The 19,607-nt window shown below is 46.5% G+C and overlaps 1 protein-coding gene across 1 annotated transcript in view; it reads right to left on the bottom strand.

Annotated features, from left to right (window-relative positions):
- Window positions 1–9,238: 9,238 nt before the first annotated feature.
- Window positions 9,239–19,607, bottom strand: part of UROC1 (urocanate hydratase 1) — a 41,584-nt gene continuing 31,215 nt past the window's right edge. Inside the window, exons 18-20 of the mRNA XM_059390462.1 lie at window positions 18,146–18,227; window positions 12,026–12,125; window positions 9,239–11,276 (exon numbers count right to left, since the gene is read on the bottom strand). Coding sequence (XP_059246445.1) covers window positions 11,136–11,276; window positions 12,026–12,125; window positions 18,146–18,227 — 323 coding nt within the window. The 3' untranslated portion in view covers window positions 9,239–11,135. The remainder of the gene's footprint in view (window positions 11,277–12,025; window positions 12,126–18,145; window positions 18,228–19,607) is intronic.

Genomic DNA, 19,607 nt, shown 5'->3' with positions numbered 1-19,607 from the left:
ATTTTATTTATTTGAGAAGTAGGGATAGTGAGAGAGGGCACAAGTAGGGGCAGGGAGAGGGAGAAGCAGACTCCCTGCCAAGCAGGGTGCCTGACACGATGCTCAATCCCAGGACCCCGGGATCATGACCCAAGTTGAAGGCTGATGCCCAGCCAAATGAACCACCCAGGCGCCCTGAAAGTCAAACTTTTTTTCAAATTAAGATATAATGTATTATTTGCCCCAGGGGTACAGGTCTGTGAATCATCAGGCTTACACATTTCACAGTACTCACCACAGCACATACCCTCCCCAATGTCCATAACCCCATCACCCTCTCCCGAGCCCCCTCCCCCCAGCAACCCTCAGTTTGTTTTGTGAGATTGCGTCTGATGGTTTGCCTCCCTCCTGATCCCATTTTCTTTCATTTTTTTCCTCCCTACCCCTCACAATCCCTCACCCTGCCTCTCAAATTCCTCATATCAGAGAGATCAAATGATAATTGTCTTTTTCTGATTGACATTTTTCACTCAACATAATATACTCTATTTCATCCACATAGTTGCAAATGGCAAGATTTCATTTCCCTTGATGGCTGCATAGTATTCCATTCTATATATATATATATATATATATATAGAGAGAGAGAGAGAGAGAGAGAGAGAGATTGATATCTATATCTATATCTGTATCTGTATCTATATCTATATCTATATATAACACTTCTTCTTTACCCATTCATCTGTTGTTGGACATCTATCCTTTCCATAGTTGGGATATTGTGGACATTGCTGCTATAAACATTCGGGTGCACATGCCCCTTTGGATCACTACGTTTGTATCTCTAGGGTAAATACCTACTAGTGTGATTGCTGGTTCATAGGGTAGCTCTATATTCAACTTTTTGAGGAACTTCCATATTGTTCTCCAGAGTGGCTGCACCAGCTCACAGCCCACCAACAGTGTAAAAGGGTTCCCCTTTCTCCTCATCCTCACCAGCATCTGTCGTTTCCTGACTTGTTAATTTTAGCCATTCTGACTGGTGTGAGGTGGTATCTCACTGTGGTTTTGATTTGTATTTCCCTGATGCCGAGAGATGTAGAGCACTTTTTCATGTGTCTGTTGGCCATCTGGATGTCTTCTTTGCAGAAATGTCTGTTCATGTCTTATGCCCATTTCTTGATTGGAATATTTGTTCTTTGGGTGTTGACTTTGATAAGTTCTTTATAGATTTTGGATACTAGTCCTTTATCTGATATGTCATTTGTGAATATCTTCTCCCTTTCTGTCAGTTGTCTTTTGGTTTTGTTGACTGTTTCCTTTGTTGTGCAAAAAATTTTGATATTGATGAAGTCCCAATAGTTCATTTTTGTCCTTGCTTCCCTTGCCTTTGGTGATGTTTCTAGGAAGAAGTTGCCACGGTTGAGGTCAAAGAGGTTGCTGCCTATGTTCTCCTCAAGGATTTTGATGGATTCCCATCTCATATTGAGGTTATTCATCCATTTTGAGTCTATTTCTGTGTGTGGTATGAGTAAATGGTCCAGTGTCATTCTTCTGCATGTGGCTGTCCAATTTTTTTCAACATCATTTGTTGAAGAGACTGTCTGTTTTCCATTGGAATTCTTTCTGGCTTCATCGAAGATTAGTTGACCATAGAGTTGAGGGTCTATATCTGGGATCTATGTGTCTGTTTTTGTGTCAGTACCATACTGTCTTGATAATTACAGCTTTGTAATAGAGCTTGAAGTCCAGAATGTGATGCCACCAACTTTGGTTAACTTTTTCAACATTCCTCTGGCTATTCAGGATCTTCTCTGGTTCCATATAAATTTTAGGATTATTTGTTCTATTTCTTTGAAAAAAAGTTGATGGTATTTTGATAGGGATTGGGTTAAATGTGTAGATTCCTTTAGGTAGCATAGACATTTTCACAATATTTGTTCTTCCATTCCATGAGCATGGAACACTTTCCCATTTCTTTGTGTCTTCCTTAATTTCTTTTAAGAGTACTTTATAGTTTTCTGAATACAGACTCTTTGCCTCTTTGGTTAGGGTTATTTGGTTATTCCTAGGTATCTTATGATTTTGGGGTGCACTTGTAAATGGGATTGACTCCTTAATTTCTCTTTTTCTGTCTTGCCGTTGGTGTATAGAAATGCAACTGATTTCTGTGCATTGATTTTATATCCTGACACTTTATTGAATTCCTGTATGAGTTCTAGCAGTTTTAGAGTGCGACTTTTGGGTTTTCCACATAAAGTATCCTATCATCTGTAAACAGTGAGAGTTTGACTTCTTTGCTGATTTGGATGCCTTTAATTTCTTTTTGTTGTCTGATTGCTGAGGCTAGGACTTCTAGTATTATGTCGAAAAGCAGTGGTGATAGTGGACATCCCTGCCATGTCCCTGAACTTAGGGGAAAAGCACTCAGTTTTTCCCCATAGAGAATGATATTTGCGGTGGGGTTTTCATAGCTGGCTTTGATGATATTGAGGAATGTACCCACTATCCCTACACTTGGAAGAGTTTTGATCAAGAAAGGATGCTGTACTTTGTCAAATGCTTTTTCAGAATCTATTGAGAGTATCATATGGTTCTTTTCCTTTCTTTTATTAATTTTTTCTATCACATTGATTTGCAGATGTTAAACCAACCTTGTAGCCCAGGAATAAATACCACTTGGTTGTGATGAATAATCCTTTTAATGTACTGTTGGATCCTATTGCTAGTATTTTAGTGAGAATTTTTGCATCTGTGTGCATTGAGGATATTGGTCTGTAATCCTCCTTTTTGATGGGGTCTTTGATTTGGGATCGAGGTAATGCTGGATTCATAAAATGAATTTCGACGTTTTCCTTCTATTTCAATTTTTTGGAACAGTTTCAGGAGAGTAGGTATGAATTCTTCTTTAGATGTTTAGTAGTATTCCCCTGGGAAGACGTCTGGCCCTGGGCTTTTGTCTGTTGGAAGATATATGATGACTGCTTCAATCTTCTTACTGGTCATGGGTCTTTTCAGGTTTTCTATTTCTTCCTGGTTCAGTTTTGTTTGTTTATATGTCTCTAGGAATGCATCCATTTCTTCCAGATTGTCAAATTTGCTGGCGTATAGTTTCCCATAATATGGTCTTATAATTGTTTGCATTTCGTTGGTGTTGGTTATGATCTCTCCTCTTTTGTTAATGATTTTATTTATTTGGGTCCTTTCTCTTTTCTTTTTGATAAGTCTGGCCAGGGGTTTATCAATCTTATTAATTCTTTCAAGGAACCAGCTCCTAGTTTCATTGATTTGTCCTACCATTCTTTTGGTTTCTATTTCATTGATTTCTGCTCTGATCTTTATGATATCTCTTCTGCTGGGTTTAGGCTTTCTTTGATGTTCTTTCTTCAGCTCCTTTAGGTGTAGGGTTAGGTTGTGTACTTGAGACCTTTCTTGTTCCTTATCAAAGGCTTGTATGGCTATATATTTTCCTCTCAAGGACTGCCTTTGCCGTGTCCCAAAGATTTTGATGTGTTTTCATTTTCATTTGTTTCCATGAATTTTTTTCAATTCTTCTTTAATTTCCTGGTTGACCTATTCATTCTTTAGTAGGATACTCTTTAACCTCCATGTATTTGAGTTCTAGCTTCAGAGCATTAATGGCCCCAAACTTTTGGTACCAGTTGAGACCTGATTTGTGACCCAGGATGGGATCTATTCTGGAGAATGTTCCATGTGCACTAGAGAAGAATGTGTATTCTGTTGCTTTGGGTTGGAATGTTCTGAATATATCTGTGATGTCCATCTGGCCCAGTGTGTCATTTAAGGCCTTTATTTCCTTATTGGTCTTTTGCTTGGATGATCTGTCCATTTCAGTGAGGGGGGTGTTAAAGTGCCCTACTATTATTGTATTATTGTCGATGTGTTTCTTTGATTTTGTTATTAATTGGTTTATATAGTTGGTCACTCCTATGTTAGGGACATAGGTATTTAAAACTGTTAGATCTTGTTGGACAGACGCTTTGAGTATGATATAGTGTCTTTACTCATCTTTTATAATAGTCTTTGGCTTAAAATCTAATTGATCTGATACAAGGATTGCCACCCCAGCTTTCTTTTGATGTCCATTAGCATGGAAAATTGTTTTAGAGCCCCTCACCTTAAATCAGGGAATGTCTTTGTGTCTAAAATGAGTTCCCTGTAGACAGACAGCTTTTTTTTTTTTAATCCATTCTGATAACCTATATCTTTTGATTGGAGCATTTAGCCCATTTACTAAATTCAGGGTAACTATTGAAAGATATGAATTTAGTGCCATTGTATTGCCTGTAAGGTAACTGTTACTATATATTGTCTCTGTTCCTTTCTGGTCTACTACTTTTAGGCTCCCTCTTTGCTTAGAGGACCCCTTTCAATATTTCCTGTAGGGCTGGTTTGGTGTTTGCAAATTCTTTCAGTTTTTTTATGTCATGGAAGCTTTTTATCTCAGCTTCTATTTTCAATGATTATCTAGCTGGATATAGTATTGTTGGCTGCATATTTTTCTCATTTAGTGCTCTGAATGTATCATATCAGTCCTTTCTGGCCTGCCAGGTCTCTTTGGATAGGTCTGCTGCCGAATCTGACTACCATTGTATGTTGTAGACCACTTGTCCTGAGCTGCTTTCAGGATTTTCTTTTTGTCACTAAGACTTGTAAGTTTTAGTACTAGGTGACGGGGTGTGGGCCTATTTTTATTGATTTTAAGGGTTCTCTGTGCCTCCTGGATTTTGATGCTTGTTCCCTTTGCCACATTAGGGAAATTCCCTACTATAATTTGCTCCAATATACCTTATGCCCCTCTCCTTTTTCTTCTTCTGCGATCCCAATTATTCTAATATTGTTTCATCTTATGGTATCACTTATCTCTTGAATTCTCCCCTTATGGTCCAGGAGTTGTTTGTCTGATTTTTGCTCAGCTTTTTTATTTTCTGTCATTTGGTCTTCTGTATCACTAATTCTCTCTTCTGCCTCATTTATCCTAGCAGTAAGAGCCTCCATTTTTTATTGCATCTCATTAATAGCTTTTTAAATTTCAACTTTGTTAGATTTTAGTTTATTTCTCCAGAAAGGGATTCTCTAATATCTTCCATGCTTTTTTTTAAGCCCAGCTAACACCTTGATAATCATCATTCTGAATTCTAGTTCTGACATATTACTCATGTCTGTATTGATTAGGTCCCCAGGCATTGGTACTGTCTCTTGTTCTTTTTTTGTGGTGAGTTTTTCCACCTTGTCATTTTATCCAGATAAGAATAGATGAATGAGAGAACAAAATTATAAAAGGGTGGCAATGACCCCAGCAAAATACATGCTGACCAATCAGAAGAGACCCAAAATTGGGGGGGGGGGGCAAGAAAGGGAGGAAAAAAGGAAATATATATATGTTTGTGTGTGTGTGTGTGTATGTGTATGTGTGTGTATGATAGACTGGTGAATAGAACAGAGCCACTCACTTGATTTTGGGTGTATTCTGGTCTCTTAGAAGAAACTACCTCCCAAAATTTTAAAGAAAGAAAAACTTATATATATACAAAAATAAAGGTAAACATGATGAAGGGAGGGAATATGACTACAAAGATGAAAATTAAAAACAATTCTAAAAAAGGAATTGGTAAGAGTAAATTGGTTAAAAAAAGAAAAAAAAAGAGGAGAGAATGTGAGACTATAACATAGCCTTGTGCTAAATTTAGGGTATATTTTGATCTATTAAAAGAAATTATATCCCAAAATTTTAAAGAGAAAAAAAACCCCTATGTGTATACAAAAAATAAGGTTAAATACAATGAAAGGATAAAATATGACTATAACAATGAAAAATTTAAAAGATTTTTTAGGGGCGCCTGGGTGGCTCAGTGGTTTAAAGCTTCTGCCTTTGGCTCAGGTCATGATCCCAGGGTCCTGGGATCGAGCCCCACATCAGGCTGTCTGCTCTGTGGGGAGCCTGCTTCCTCCTCTCTCTCTGCCTGCCTCTCTGCCTGCTTGTGATCTCTGTCAAATAAATAAATAAAATATTTTTAAAATTTTTTTAAGAAATGTATTGATAAGATAAAATAGTTTAAAAATTTCAAAATATGAAAGAGGAAAAGTTAAAAAAAATAGAATAAGAAAATTTTTTTTTAATTTAACTTTGGACCTGTACCCCTAGGGCTAATAATACATTATATGTTAATAAATAATAAAAATTATAAATAAAAAAAGAAAAATTTTAACTTTGAAAGACTAAAGGATCATGGGGAAAGAGCCATGAAGTCTGTGTTGCATTCCCCTAGTTCTGGAGTTCCACAGTTTTTATTGATCAGTGAGCTTGGTCTTGGCTGGATGTTCTTGCTGATCTTCTGGGGGAGGGCCTCTTGCAGTGATTCTCAAATGTCTTTGCCCAGGGCAGAATTGTACCTCCCTTGCCAGGGTGCAGGCTAAGTCATCTGCTTGGGTTTCTCTCTTGTAGCTTTTGCTCCCTGAATGCTTTCCATACAGTTTTGGAGGATAGGAATGAGGATGGCAGCCTTCCAATCTCTTCCAGTCTCCAATCTCTGGCCTGGAGGAGCTGAGAGCTTGGGTTCCCACTTCTCAATGTGCCCTTATAGAAAAGCAGTCAATCCCTCCTGTCTCCCTGGTCTCAGGCCATGCTCCATGATCAGCCTGCCTTTTTGACCGAGCGTTTCTATCTCTGGTGCATAGCCCTGTTTGGAGTCTCAAAACTCAGCAGATTCCTGCAATGTGCTCCCGCACTACTCTGCCACTTGTGGGATCCCTACTCAAAGAGCAGTGGCCTGACTGTGCCTTGGATCACAGTTTAAGGTAACCCCGAGCTGAGAGCTCACTCTTTGGCTCTGTCTCTGTAGTTGGCTTCCCCGCTATGATACCTGGGGGCTCTGCCACTCTCAAACACCCTCAGTCTTTCTGTGACCCCATGGGTCCTGAGACCACAATGTCTCAGTGAAGGCTCCACCCCCTCCTTAGACTCTGGAGCAACGTCCCTCAGTGGAGCCAACTTCTAAAAGTTCTAATTTTGTGCTTCACTTGCTGGGATCTGGCCCCTCCCCCCACGGTCTATCTTCCCATATATCTCCTCAGATTCACTTCTCCACACGTCCTTCCTTCCAGAAAGTGGTCAATTTTCTGTTCCTAGAATTGCTGCTCTTCTTCTCTTCTATCTCCTGTTGAGTTTGTAAGTGTTCGGAATGGTTTGATAACTATCTAGCTGCACTCCTGGGACCGGAAGATATTTCAGTCTCCCACTCCTCTGCCATCTTGCTTCTTCCTCTAAAGTCAAACATTTTTAAAGAGGGCAAAAATAATGCATCAGGAGGTCAAGTCTGGCCCCCTGCCCTCCTTGTAGGGACCTAGTTGAAGGCCCAGGGCAATAGAGCTCATCATGCAGCTGAGCCCTCCTGAACTGACCTGGGTTGGCCAGAAGGGATGCATCTGATTCCCAGGGAGTTCCAGGTTCATGGAGGGCAGAGGCTACTCAGGGAGAGGCCCTAACACAGTCACAACCTTGAATTTTCAAGGCAACTGAAGCCTATGCTGATCATGGTCAACTGGTTTCTATTTCAATCATTTTGATAAAAACACTTCTCAGTAGACCACACATCTCCTTTTTCTTAAAAGTAAGATTAAACTGGACACCAAATCCCTTTGAAAAATATCCAATTCCTTGTCTGCCTGAGATACTAGCAAACAAGTCATTCTGCTCCATCCACTCCACGGAGGCTGAGCTCCCCAAATGAGCCCCATGGGGGCCCCACTCTGGATGTTTGGTGTCCCTTCTCCCTGGTGGCAGCAGACATAGGCTGACACACTATGGCCCAGGGAAGTAGCCTGCTTACTGACACGGCGGAGTGGAGCCAAGAGAGGGTCCAAGGCCCTTGCACATGGTTAGCTGCCCCCTGAGCCATGGCCTGAGGCTGGCCATTGAGCCCTGCCTCCCTGCTCTTAAAGGAAGGTGATGAATGGGAAAAGAACTGTCCTGGTCTTAACATTGGACATGCCCTCTTTGTTTCTCTGAAGGAAGAGGGAATATTTACACAGATAACAGGCACCAGGGTGCTTTCCATGGAGACTTGTGGACAGACCATGGGAGGTTTTAGAACTGAGCTTGTGGCACACAGCAGAAGCCCGACTGGGACGGCTTTAACAGGTGAGGATGGCCGAGGCTGGAGTGGGACCAGCAGAGCTGGCACAGCAGCTTCACACACTGCCAGGAGCCCGGGGACCACTGTCTTTCCATGAGCATCCTCCATGTGCTTCTGCAGTCATTGTGCTCACAGCAGTGTTGCTATGCTTCTGGGCACCACACCTGAGGTTCTGGCAGGGGGAGGGGGCGAGGGCCAAAAGCAATTCAGCCTCATCTATCCACTTTTATTAAAGAAGCAACAGCTTTCCCAGAAGTCCTACTTCTACCTCGTCTCATGGCCAGAACTCGGCCAATGTTCACTCCTAAGAACAAAGCAGTCCTGAAATCAACTATGGGGTGATGTATATACTATAGCCCAGACAAAACTGGGGCTTCATGAGTAAGGGAAAAGGAGGAAATGGCCACTAGGGAGGAAACAAATAGCTAGTGTTTAAAGACACAGAGCCCAGCTAGACTGGCCTCCTCTTTGCAGGTGTAGAGGGGGAGGGGTGTCAGGTTCTCTGTGTTCCTTAGACACGCATCCCCCAGTGGCTTTCTAAATTCTCTGTGTAGGGTGGGTCATTTGTCAATGAGCTCCAGCGGCTGGCTGATCTAAGGTTAGGCAATAATGAGAAGGAGGTGCACAGTCAAAGGTGCCCTGCTTTGCACAGTGAGGTCATGAGGGCTTCTCCTGGCCTGGACAGCCAGCAAGTGTGGTGGGACCACCTCAGCCTGACTCCCTGCATGGCCCTCCATGTCTATAGGGAAGGGAGCAGGGCCCAACATCAGTAGGTGGGGTGAGAAGGATGGAAGAAGAGGGGCAGGAAATTCATCCCTTCACTTGGCTCCTTTTTTTAACCTGGGTGAGAATAAAGCAGAACCACGGTCACCCCTTGACTGAGATGCAGGTGTTACACTCTGTTATACAGCTTAGGTGAGAATAAAGCAGAACCTGGGTGAGAATAAAGCAGAACCACGGTCACCCTTGACTGAGATGCAGGTGTTATACTCTGTTATACAGTTTAGAAAACTGAGGTTCAGAGAGGCCAAGGTCCCCAAGGTCCTAGCAGGTAGGCAGGGTTAGGGGAAAGCTAAGTACTGCCAGGCCCCCACATCTACCTATTAATTTAGGATAATTTTTTATTTTATAAAAGAAACACACCCATACGTTGGGATTCCGGAAGGCAAGTTTTGGCCTCTATAATCCTTCTCCAGTAAATAAACAAAATTAAACAGATCAAAGTTTTATCAGAGTCTTGGCATTTCATTTCTAAATCCTGATTAATTACAAAGGAAAGGGGAAGTGTTGTCCCATCACTATGTTGTACACCTACAACTACTACTGAAACATGGTACATCAAGGGGATGTCTCATTGGTTGCTAAGGACAGGGAAGCAGTCTCCCAGTTTCCCTGACCCCTCAACCCTATCTCCTGGGAGGGTGAAGCCATGGTCTGCCCTGGATTAGAGGGAGAAGCTAGAAGTCCCCTCCCCAAAGGGGCTTGTTCTGAAGAAGGCAAAGGGTTTGGTTTGGGTCCCCCAGTGTGACCCAAATAAGACAAATGTCCTCACTGCCATCAGAGGGTAGTGCTGTCTTTGGGGGTTTTTCTCCCCACTCTCTCCCAACCCCCCATCCCACTGCTACTTTGTTTCCTCCTACTACCTTGGTCTCAGCTCAAGGAGCTAGGTGGTCACATGGGGAAAGCCACTCACACCCAAATCCTGCAGCACCCCAGAGGACGGGGCAGCAGGCAACCAGGAGTTGAGGCAATAGGCAGAAGGGAGCCCTAAAAGTAGGGGAATCTTTTTTTAAAAAGGGGGATGCCTTCTTCAAAAGGAAGGCCTGGAAAAGCATGGCCACATAACTCCCTTTGTCTGGACGCTTTAAATCTGAACCTGGGCTATGTATGGGTGCAGCAGCTGTAGGGATCAGAGATCTGGAGGGGGCAGCGTGTAGGAATACAGCCTCAGGCCCAGCAGGGCTCCTACAGGACACCTGGTTGCAAACAGGGTTCCGGAGTGGAACTCCCTCTAAAGGGACTGGGCTGCATTTTCTTTTTCTAAAGATTTTATTCATTTATTTCACAGAGAGAGGGAGAGAGAACACAAGTAGGCAGAGAGGCAGGCAGAAAGAGAGTGGGAAGCAGGTTCCCTGCTGAGAGCCCAACGTTGGGGTGGGGGGAGCTTGATCCCAGGACCCTGGGATCATGACCTGAGCTGAAGGCAGAGGCTTAACACACTGAGCCACCCAGGTGTCCCTGGACTGCGTTTTCTTGCACTCCATGCTGTGGCAGCAGTCGGGGGCTCCCCTCCTCTCTCCTTTTTCTCACAAAATACCACTGTCCCTTTAGGGACCCTGTCTGTCCCCATCCCACCAGCCCATGGCCATCCTGCTCGTGACACCTTACATGGCTTCTTTCTTTCCTAATCCTTTATTGCCCTGTCTTCCTCCATGGACCCTCGAACCCAGCGCCTGACCATGTTCCTTTGGGCCCATGGCTGGAGGCACTGAGGAGCAAAAAGTACATCGCAGACAGCAAGACAGGCCAGCAGATGGAAGGATATCTGGATGCGTGGATGGAAGGTGGACAGGAGGCAGAATGACTGATACAAACCTGGCCAAAGGAAACCCTGGTCCCTTGGTAGGAGGAGAGGCAGGGGTTTTGAAGGGACTTGGTTGATACCCAGTATTTGTGGCATGCACAGCCCCCAAAAGTTCCTGGAGTCTACTCTATGGCGAGCTAGAGGATTGGGCTCTGGACCAGACTTTCATGCCCTCCCAGGGTTCCCAGAGGTCAGCGGCAAACACTCCCATCTCTTCTGGCCTGAGCTGGCTCGTTTGTAAATGGTGGATGGTCCCATACCACGCCCTCCAGGGAGTCGTGAGGCCACATGAGGGTTTGTGTGGGAAACTGCTAACCTGGGAGACAAAGGTGTGCAGTGACAGGTGTGCTGTGGCTCTGGGGGTGGGGACAGGAATCAAGGGGGTGAGGGAAGCAAGGCTGACTCTAGGGCTCCCCTCATGGCCGCAGGGCCTGCTGCAGCATGCACTCGTCTGCCACCTCATGGGGGAGCGTCACCACTAAGCCCTTGTTGTCCTGCATCGTCTGGCAGATGATCTCGTAGGCCTTCTGGTTCCCGGACCAACAGCGCCGAGCCACCTGTGGTGGGGGAGGGAGGGGAGAGGGCATCCATTGTTGCCAACACCAGCTTCCCAACAGGGTCTTCTGGACACACTGCAGCCGGGCTGCAAATCCCCACCCTTATCCCCTTCGGGGTCCCTCTGTGCTGTGCATGGGGCCAGCAATCTTGGACGTCTACCCCATTCCCACCTCTAGCTCAGGACCCCCTCTCTCTTGGCTGGACTATGTATTTAGCCCCCTCCCTGATCTGAAACTGCCAACCTTCTACCCAGCCTAACCCACGTCCAAGTATCCAGGAACCATCCTCCCTAAGGCTTTTTCCTTCTCTCCACCTCAGGCCTTAGGGCTTCCCTGCCTTTTTTGCTGCCATGCTTGCCACCCCTCATCCTTCCCCTCACAGCTTCGTGGCCCTCACCACCCCCTCTACTGGTTAGCGCCCCTCCAGAGGCCCTTCCATCCCCACTCTGATGCTACCCCCTCACCTGACTCCAGCTGCCTGGGTCCCTGCACGCTGAGCCCCTCCCCATCCCCCTCATAACCTGCCTGCACACACCCTCCCCATGACCACCTGGTCACTTGTGCTCACCACCTCTTCTCTTGGCCTGTGATGTGGTCATGGGGAGGGAGGACGCCCCCCCAGCCCCAGCAGGGCCACACGGGCACGTGCACAGCCAGAGAGGTCAGAGAGTGAGCAGAGCAGTGAGAGAGGCTCGGCCTGACAGAACTGTCCCCAGAGAAGGCCCGGGAAAGGACTGGATGTTACTTACTCCGTTGGAGACATCCCAGCTGAGCATCATCCTGGCCTTCTGCTCGGCCTCCTGGGTCCCGTCCAGCACGAGGCCAAACCCTCCATTGATCACCTCACCCCTGTAAGAGGCAAAGAGGTTCCCAGGCCACTCTCCAGGCCTGCCCCTGCCTGGAGTGGACGGAAGTGCACGCACATTTGGGTGGCTGCTGCAGCTGCAGCTGGTAGAACCTGTGTCCTCTCCCCGACCTCAGGGAAGCAGGAATCACTGGGCTGCACATTCCCCACCTGCACCTCCATGCTTTACTCCGTGCACCCCACACCCACCCTCAGGACCCTCGACCATGTCACCTCCCCACGTGACCTCCTTCTCTGAGGTTCTGAGAGCATTCCATATCCCATGCTTCCCTGGGGGCTCTTGGGCTGCTCAATTCAACGGTCATTCTACCTGATTTCTCCTTATGCTCTTCCTTTCCTTTGCCTCCTCTTTCAGCTTGCTTTAGGCGCATTTTGGGGTCCTGATAACTTGATCTGAAGACCAAGTTCCTTTATTTTCCATATCTCTTATTTTCTAACAACAAGATTTCTCTGGGCTCTGTTTGTACTCCCTCCCCTCGCGGACGTGATACGGTCACGTGTTCATTCATCTCTGCAGTAGGTGTCGGGGGATCTTAATGAAGCATGTCAGTGCAGTCTGACTTTCCTCATGTGTGCCATCGACTATGGGCATCCTCTCCTTCCTGGCACCCCTGGATCTCTATTCTCACCCTTAGCATCATGAACAAGGCCCGGCTGCCCTTCCTGCTGATAGCATCACTATACCCCTCCCACCCCCTTCCATTACGAACATAGGAAATGCCCCACCTCTTGTCGGCACCTGCCAAGGCCTTACTGCCCAACACAAACCCCTGGGAACACAGCATCTGGCCTTTCAGTCCCTGCTCCCAGAGAATTTGCTCTTCCTCCTTCCTGTACCCAAAAGAGGCACCTACCTTCTCTAGTCTCAGATCCTTCAGGCCCTACCTGCTTCTCTGCCCCATTTGGGCTCTACTGACAATTTCAGCCAGTTCCCACCAAGAAGGTGAGGAGCCCTCTGCCACAGGAGCCAGCTGCGCTCCCCACTCCCGACATGAGAATCGAGTACCTCTGTGAATGGGCAGCGGCCCCTGCTCTGCCCTCAGCCCATGTCCCAGAGTTGGGTGGCCCTGTGCCGGCCCCCGGGGTCCCATCACATCTCCCACCAGCCTCCAGGTGGATAAAGGTCACCATCAGTCATCACCTATCAGGGACTGATGTTGGGTGACAGAAGGGAAAGCAGATGTGAGCCAGTGCTGCCGAGCAAGGACTTCAGTGTATCCTTCAACTAGAGAGGAATTTTTGGAGATGAGAACTTCATTTCTGTTTTGGGAGCCTGTAGGCCAGACTGCTAGAGAGCAAAGCGGCCCAGCAAACCTCAGCAAACCTTGCCCACACATCACACACACTGAGCCCCAGAAGATGAGACCATAAAGGCAGCACCACCATCGCAGAGCATGGGGGGCTGCTTATAGATGGAGTTGGGACAACTAACTGTCCCATTGAGAAAAAAAAAAGTAGAGCCTTATGTCACACAAATAAAAACTGGTGCCAGGTGTACTAAAGAAAAAAAAATTCAAAAATAGATAGTAAGTAAAGAAAGTTTAGGAGCATGCATTTTCTTAACTTGGGAAGGAGGAGGAATGTCTTTTAAAGCAATGTTTAAAAAATGAAGGGCCCTTGGTGTGCCTGGGTGGCTTGTCAGTTAAGCATCAGACTCTTAGTACCGGCTCAGGTCATGGTCTTGGGGTTGTGAGACTGTATGATCCACGCTGATCGGGGAGTCTGCTTGGGATTCTGGAATTCTCTCCTTTCCTTTTCTGTCTCCCATCCACTCTGTCCCTTTCCCCTCTCCCCGCTAACACGCATGCTTTCTCTTTCTCTCTCTTTATAAAATAAACAAAATCTTTAAAAAAAAAAAAATGAAGAGCCAGAATAAGAAGTCACTGGATAAAGATTAAACTTTGAAGTTTAATCTTTGAAGAGAGGCCTGCATGGGTGACCCTTCTGGAAAGCCTGGCTGTGGGGAACATGGTTAGCTCACAGTCTACAGCAATAACTCCTTAGGGTCCTTCTCAGGGCAGAGATAGAGCACTAACATGGCGAGGGCCTGCCCATTTCTACCCTAAGTGGGTCCTTTGATGGCCTTCTTGCACCCAGAATCTGCCGCCCACCACCGCTAGGTGGCAAGGCTGGCGGGTGTGTGTGGAGACTGAGGGCGCCCTCGCTCCTGCTCCGCACTTCCTTTCTCAGGTGATCTTCCCAGTAAGCCTTTTACACACGCTACCTCCACCTCAGCTTCTGCCTCCTGGAAAACCAAACCAGCACAGACACTATAGATGATGTTTAAACACAAAGGACGTGCACCCAAGACCAGCATCCTATGTCTAAAATAGAACAAGAACAACCAGTCCATAAGAAAAATCTCACAACCCAAAACAAAAATAGGAAGCAAGCAAGTCAAATCAAAACAAGGATTTGTCACCCCTTGCCCACCAGTCTGGCAAATCCCACGCGGTAACACCCAGGGTGCTGAGGTTACGCAAACTGGAACTTTTATACAAGGAAATGTGACCGCAGCTACTAAAGTTCAAAACACCCACAGTTTTCACCTCCAATCCCAAACAGTACACACCTGGTAAGGTTAAGGTTTATGGGAGGCATGCCACTCCCCAACCCTGCTATGGTCCCCTTACAGGTAGCTCACAGGGTAAGGTTAGCACATGCATTCGGGCCAGGCCTCCTGCAAATGGAGCTCATTTTGAAACCTGGGCAAAGTTATTTCTCCACCTAGGTAGCAGCTATTTCTTACAGGGGACTGTTGTGGTGATCAGGCGAGCTAGCATGTCAGTCTAGAAGGCCTTGTACCTGTTGCACACGATACTGTGAGCGTTAGCCATTCACTATTTAATCTTCACCACCAGCTTATAAAGCCATTATTGCTATTACAAGGAGCATTTTGTCAATGAGAAATGAAGTTCAACAAGCTTAACTCGTGCAGAAACGTCAACTTCAGAATCCATGCTGTCAATTGTGCCACAAAACTCTACATCGAAGATACCCTGCTGCCCTGGAGGTGCAGGCCGAGGAGATTTATGTACATGGAGGTCGAGAACATTGCAAGTCCTCAGACCGATCCTCGGGCTAGCAGAAGCCACATCACCTGGGATCCAGATGCACAACTGCTTTATAGGCTGGCAGTGACGATTAGTGACTGGCTGGTGGCTACACCCTCTCTATAAGGATAGGAGACTAGACCTGTGTTAACCCAGCAGACCAACCAGCCTAAAACCAGAGACTGACTGCTGACCCCTCCTGCTCTGCTCTGGTCCAAAAGTCCCTGTTCACACACTGGGCTGTGCACACCCTCTCGAAACACCAGCAGACAGCAAGGACCACTGGACAGACAGCATGAGCACAGACTTCAAGCAAGCAACCAGAAAGAGGGGCTCCACGGAGGCAGAGAAAGAGAAGATGACACAGAGCTAAGGCGGCCTGTCCTGGAAACAGAAGTGCCCCAAAACAGGGAGACAGCAGATGATATAAAAACTGAAAGCAGGGGCAACTGGGTGGCTCTGATGGTGGAGCGGCTGCCTTCAGCTCAGGCCATGATCTCAAGGTCCTGGGATCCAACCCCAAGTTGGGTTCCCTGCTCAGCAGGGAGCCTGCCTCTCCCTCTCCCGCTGCCCCTCCCCCCTGTTCCTTGCTTGCTCTCGCTCTCTCTCTGCCAAATAAATAAATATCGAAAGCATATTAAGAAATAGCAGAGAAAACTTATAACTCAGAAATGGATTTGTGTAGAACAACAACAAAAAATTAGCTGACAAGTGAAAAGTGATTTCCTCCCAGAACAGGAATGGTTGAGGTGCAGATTTTTCCTCCTGCTGATTTTACAGTAAGCCTTGCAGGGGCATCTGACGCATTAGGTTATGCGGGTGTGTGCAGTCCTGTCTACAGAGCCTAGGGGCAGCCAGAGGGTGGGAGCAACCTGGGAATCAGCAGGGAGCATTCCCTCTCTTGGGAACTCCCCATGCAGGGGCTCCTGCCCCAAAGCCCTCATGTCAGGATGCTTTCTTGGGCCAGCTCTGCTCTGATCCCTCTTGCCCCTGTGGCTCAGTTGGCAACGACAGGTGGATCCTGGGAGATGACTGATCTAGATTCGAATCCTGGTTCCACCGCCAGCTCTGTGGCCTTGGGCATGTTACTCAACCTTATTCTCGTCACCTCCAGCACCAATTCAGCATCTAGTGACAAAACACCAGGTACCCCTCCACCAGGCACTCTCTGTCCTGGTTTTCAACAGCCTTGTGTATTGGAAAGAACACACGCGCCCGTCACATTTTCCATTAATTAGACCGCCTGACTGGGCAACGGCTCAGAATTCTGGCCTTGAAGCCAGCGCAGCGGAATGCTCTGGGAAGCTCAGTGCCGAGGGACTTGGCTGCGGAGGGCAAGGCCAAGCTCCCTCTGGCCAGAATGGGCTCAGAGGTCTGCTCAGAGCTGGCCAGCGAGGGAGCTGCCTTCCTCTCTGAAGCCGCAGTGCCCCCTGCTGTCCCAGAGAGCCTGGAGTCCAGCTTGGCGCCAGGGCCCAGACTTGCCGGCTACCCAGGCTGGGAAGAGGGGACAGCTGGGACAGCTGGAGGTCACTAAGTTTCCTCATCTGTAAAATGCATTTTCTTCTACGATTAGGTGAGAGAGTAGATTCAAAGAGTTTAGCAAATGCTTGCCACACCATCTTTGTATAATAAATATTAGTTAATCATTATTCTTTGTGGATGTGATGTTGTGCCTTATAATGAGTTATATATTTGGTCTTCATCCCATTTCTAGCACAGAGCTCCTAAAAATTGGAATTTTGTAAGCTTTAAGAGTGGTTAAAGTCTCTTTTGTTATGTGAATGAGGTGACTTTTGGATTGCATTTAAAGAATGAGGGGGGTTGCTAGTTTCCAGCAGAACCAACCATATCATTACAGGATTGGAACTTTAAGTCCCATGCCCCAGACTTCCAGTGAAAGGAGAGGGGCTGGAGGTTGAATCTGGGATCAATGATTTAGTCAATCATGCCTAAATAATGAAGCCTCCATTAATACCTAAAAGGACAAGTTTGGAGAGGTCCTAGATTGGGGAACCAGAGCGCTCCCACGTGCCACAGTGCTAGGCCCCAAACTCTGCAAGGACAAAAGTTCCTTTGTTCTGGGAACTCTCCCTCTGTATCTCTTCAGCTGGCTATTCACTTGCACCCGTTGATATCCTCTGTAATAAACTGGTAATCTAGTGAATATACCGGTTTCCTGAGTTTTATGAGCTGCTCAAGCATATTAATAGAACCCAGGGAGGCTACTGTGGGAACCTCTGATTTGTAGCACACTGGTCAGATGCACAGGTGACAACCCAGACTTGTGATCAGCATCAGGGGTGGTGGCATCCTTGTGGGACTGAGCCCTTATCCTGTGGATCTGGTACTGTCTCTGAGCAGTGTCAGAATTGAGTTGAATTGTGGACACCCATTTGGGCGTCAAAGAATTGCCTGGTGGTGTGGGAAAACCCCACATGTTAGAACTAGGAGTGCAGAATAATAGCAGACCTCTTCATGATGGAATTGTCACTGTCAGCTGGAATAAGACCCACCTGCAAACCCCAATTTCCTCATGACACAGACTGGAAACAGGCCTGGCAGGGCAGAGCTGTGAGCCAGGGACCCAGGACCCCAGAATCCAGGTCTCCCGCCTCCCAGCCCAGCTGCCCAGGACAACATCAGTGAAGAAGGCTTGGGTTAGGACAGCACTGAGAATTCCTGAGAAAACATCTGGGAAAGCAAAGGGAAAATGGACAGGATAAGGGTAGGGACGGTTCTTACAGCCTTCGTGTCCAGTGTGACAAGTAAGACCCTGAAAGGTAGAGTGGCTCGGCCATGTCCTGTTATTTCCAGCTCACATGAGGAACACATCACAGCAAAGCCCTTAACAGAGGGAGCTAAGGGGAGGCAGGGCCCAGGACCCTCGAGGGAACTCCTGAGACCTTGACACCAGCCCACACCCACAGCACCCAGTTCTCCAAAAACCTTACCAGCCGACACCCCCGCCATTGTGAAGAGCGACCCAGGTGGCACCGCGAAAGGCATCTCCTGCGAAGTTCTGCACAGCCATGTCTGCGGAAACAGAGGCCACGGCCCCATTATTCCCTGAATGCCGCGGGCTAGGGGCCAGGCCAGGCTCTGACCCGGGAGACAATGGGCTGAGTGGGGCCTGAAGGACAGACTCTAGAAACAGCCACAATGTATGTTTGCAGAGCCACGCAAAGCTGGAGTACTGACAAGTGCCCAAGTACCCACTGTTAACCTGTACAGTTATGTCCTCCAGCTCTGAAGGCCAGATAAAGTGCTCCAGAAGCAGAAAGAACAAAAGAATTAAAGGGATGGTGGTACTGATTTTAGCCCATATATGCAGAGAGCCAAGAGAGTCACTCCCACCCTTAAAATGAAACAAAACAACAACAAAAAATAAGTAACTACAAATTAGTGAATGTCCTTGTCCCCATCAGAGAACTGAGGTCCCAGGTCAACCAACTCATTACAATCTGGGGAGAGAGAGGCCCTTACACAGAGAATCTGGTCACCTTACACGTGTGTCTAACAAATTGCTAAAGGACAAGCATGAGCTTGCCTGAAACCTTGAGACCTCTGGGACACAGGTATAAGAATGTGTGGGTTTCCTAGCAGGCTCTTCTTCCCAAAACCCAGCTGGGTGTTCCCAGAGAAGACAGGGAGAATCCTAGGAACACTCTCCTCCTTATACTGGGTTGTGAAATGCAAGAAGCGCAGCCCTAAAACCTAATAAAGGCCGGGAAACGTCCTCTAGGACCTCTTTAGATGTCCCGGCCCAGCCATATCTTGGCTTTAGCTCACCAGATCTGATTCCAGACTTCCAGCCTTCAGAACTGTGAGAGAACACATCTGTGTGGTTTTAAGCCATTAAGTTTGTGGTACCTTGTTACAGTGGCCACAGGTATGAATATAAACTATATGAATAACAGAGAATTTCAGAGCAAGGAATATTATTTGGGACAAAGAGAAACATGACACAATGATAAAGATGTCAGCTCTCCAAGAAGACATCAGATACTGAAACGAGTGTGCACCTAACAGCATAGGTTTAAAATACTCAGAGCAAAGATGCTGAAGACCCTAAAGGAGAAACAGACAAATCCGCAAACACCAGTGGAGACTTCACCACTTTCTCTATATTTAATTTACAGAATAATTGGGCAGAAAATCAATAAGGATACAGATGACCAGAACAGCATTATCAACCAACCTGACCTAACTGACATCTGCAGGATCCACCAAATAACACAGAATATATATTCTTCTCAAGTGCACCAGGATAGACCATCTTCTGGCCACCAAACAACTCTTAACAATTTTAAAAGAACAGAACAAATATAAAGTAAGTTCTCAGACCATAATGGAATTAAACCTGAAGTCGGTAACAAAGGTATCTGAAAAATCTCCTAAAACTTGGAAATTTTA

The sequence above is a fragment of the Mustela nigripes genome, chromosome 2, assembly GCF_022355385.1.
Source record: "Mustela nigripes isolate SB6536 chromosome 2, MUSNIG.SB6536, whole genome shotgun sequence".
NCBI classification, from domain to species: Eukaryota; Metazoa; Chordata; class Mammalia; order Carnivora; family Mustelidae; genus Mustela; species Mustela nigripes.
Note: the sequence above shows the minus strand (reverse complement) of the source record. Positions and strands in the feature narration are given on the sequence as shown.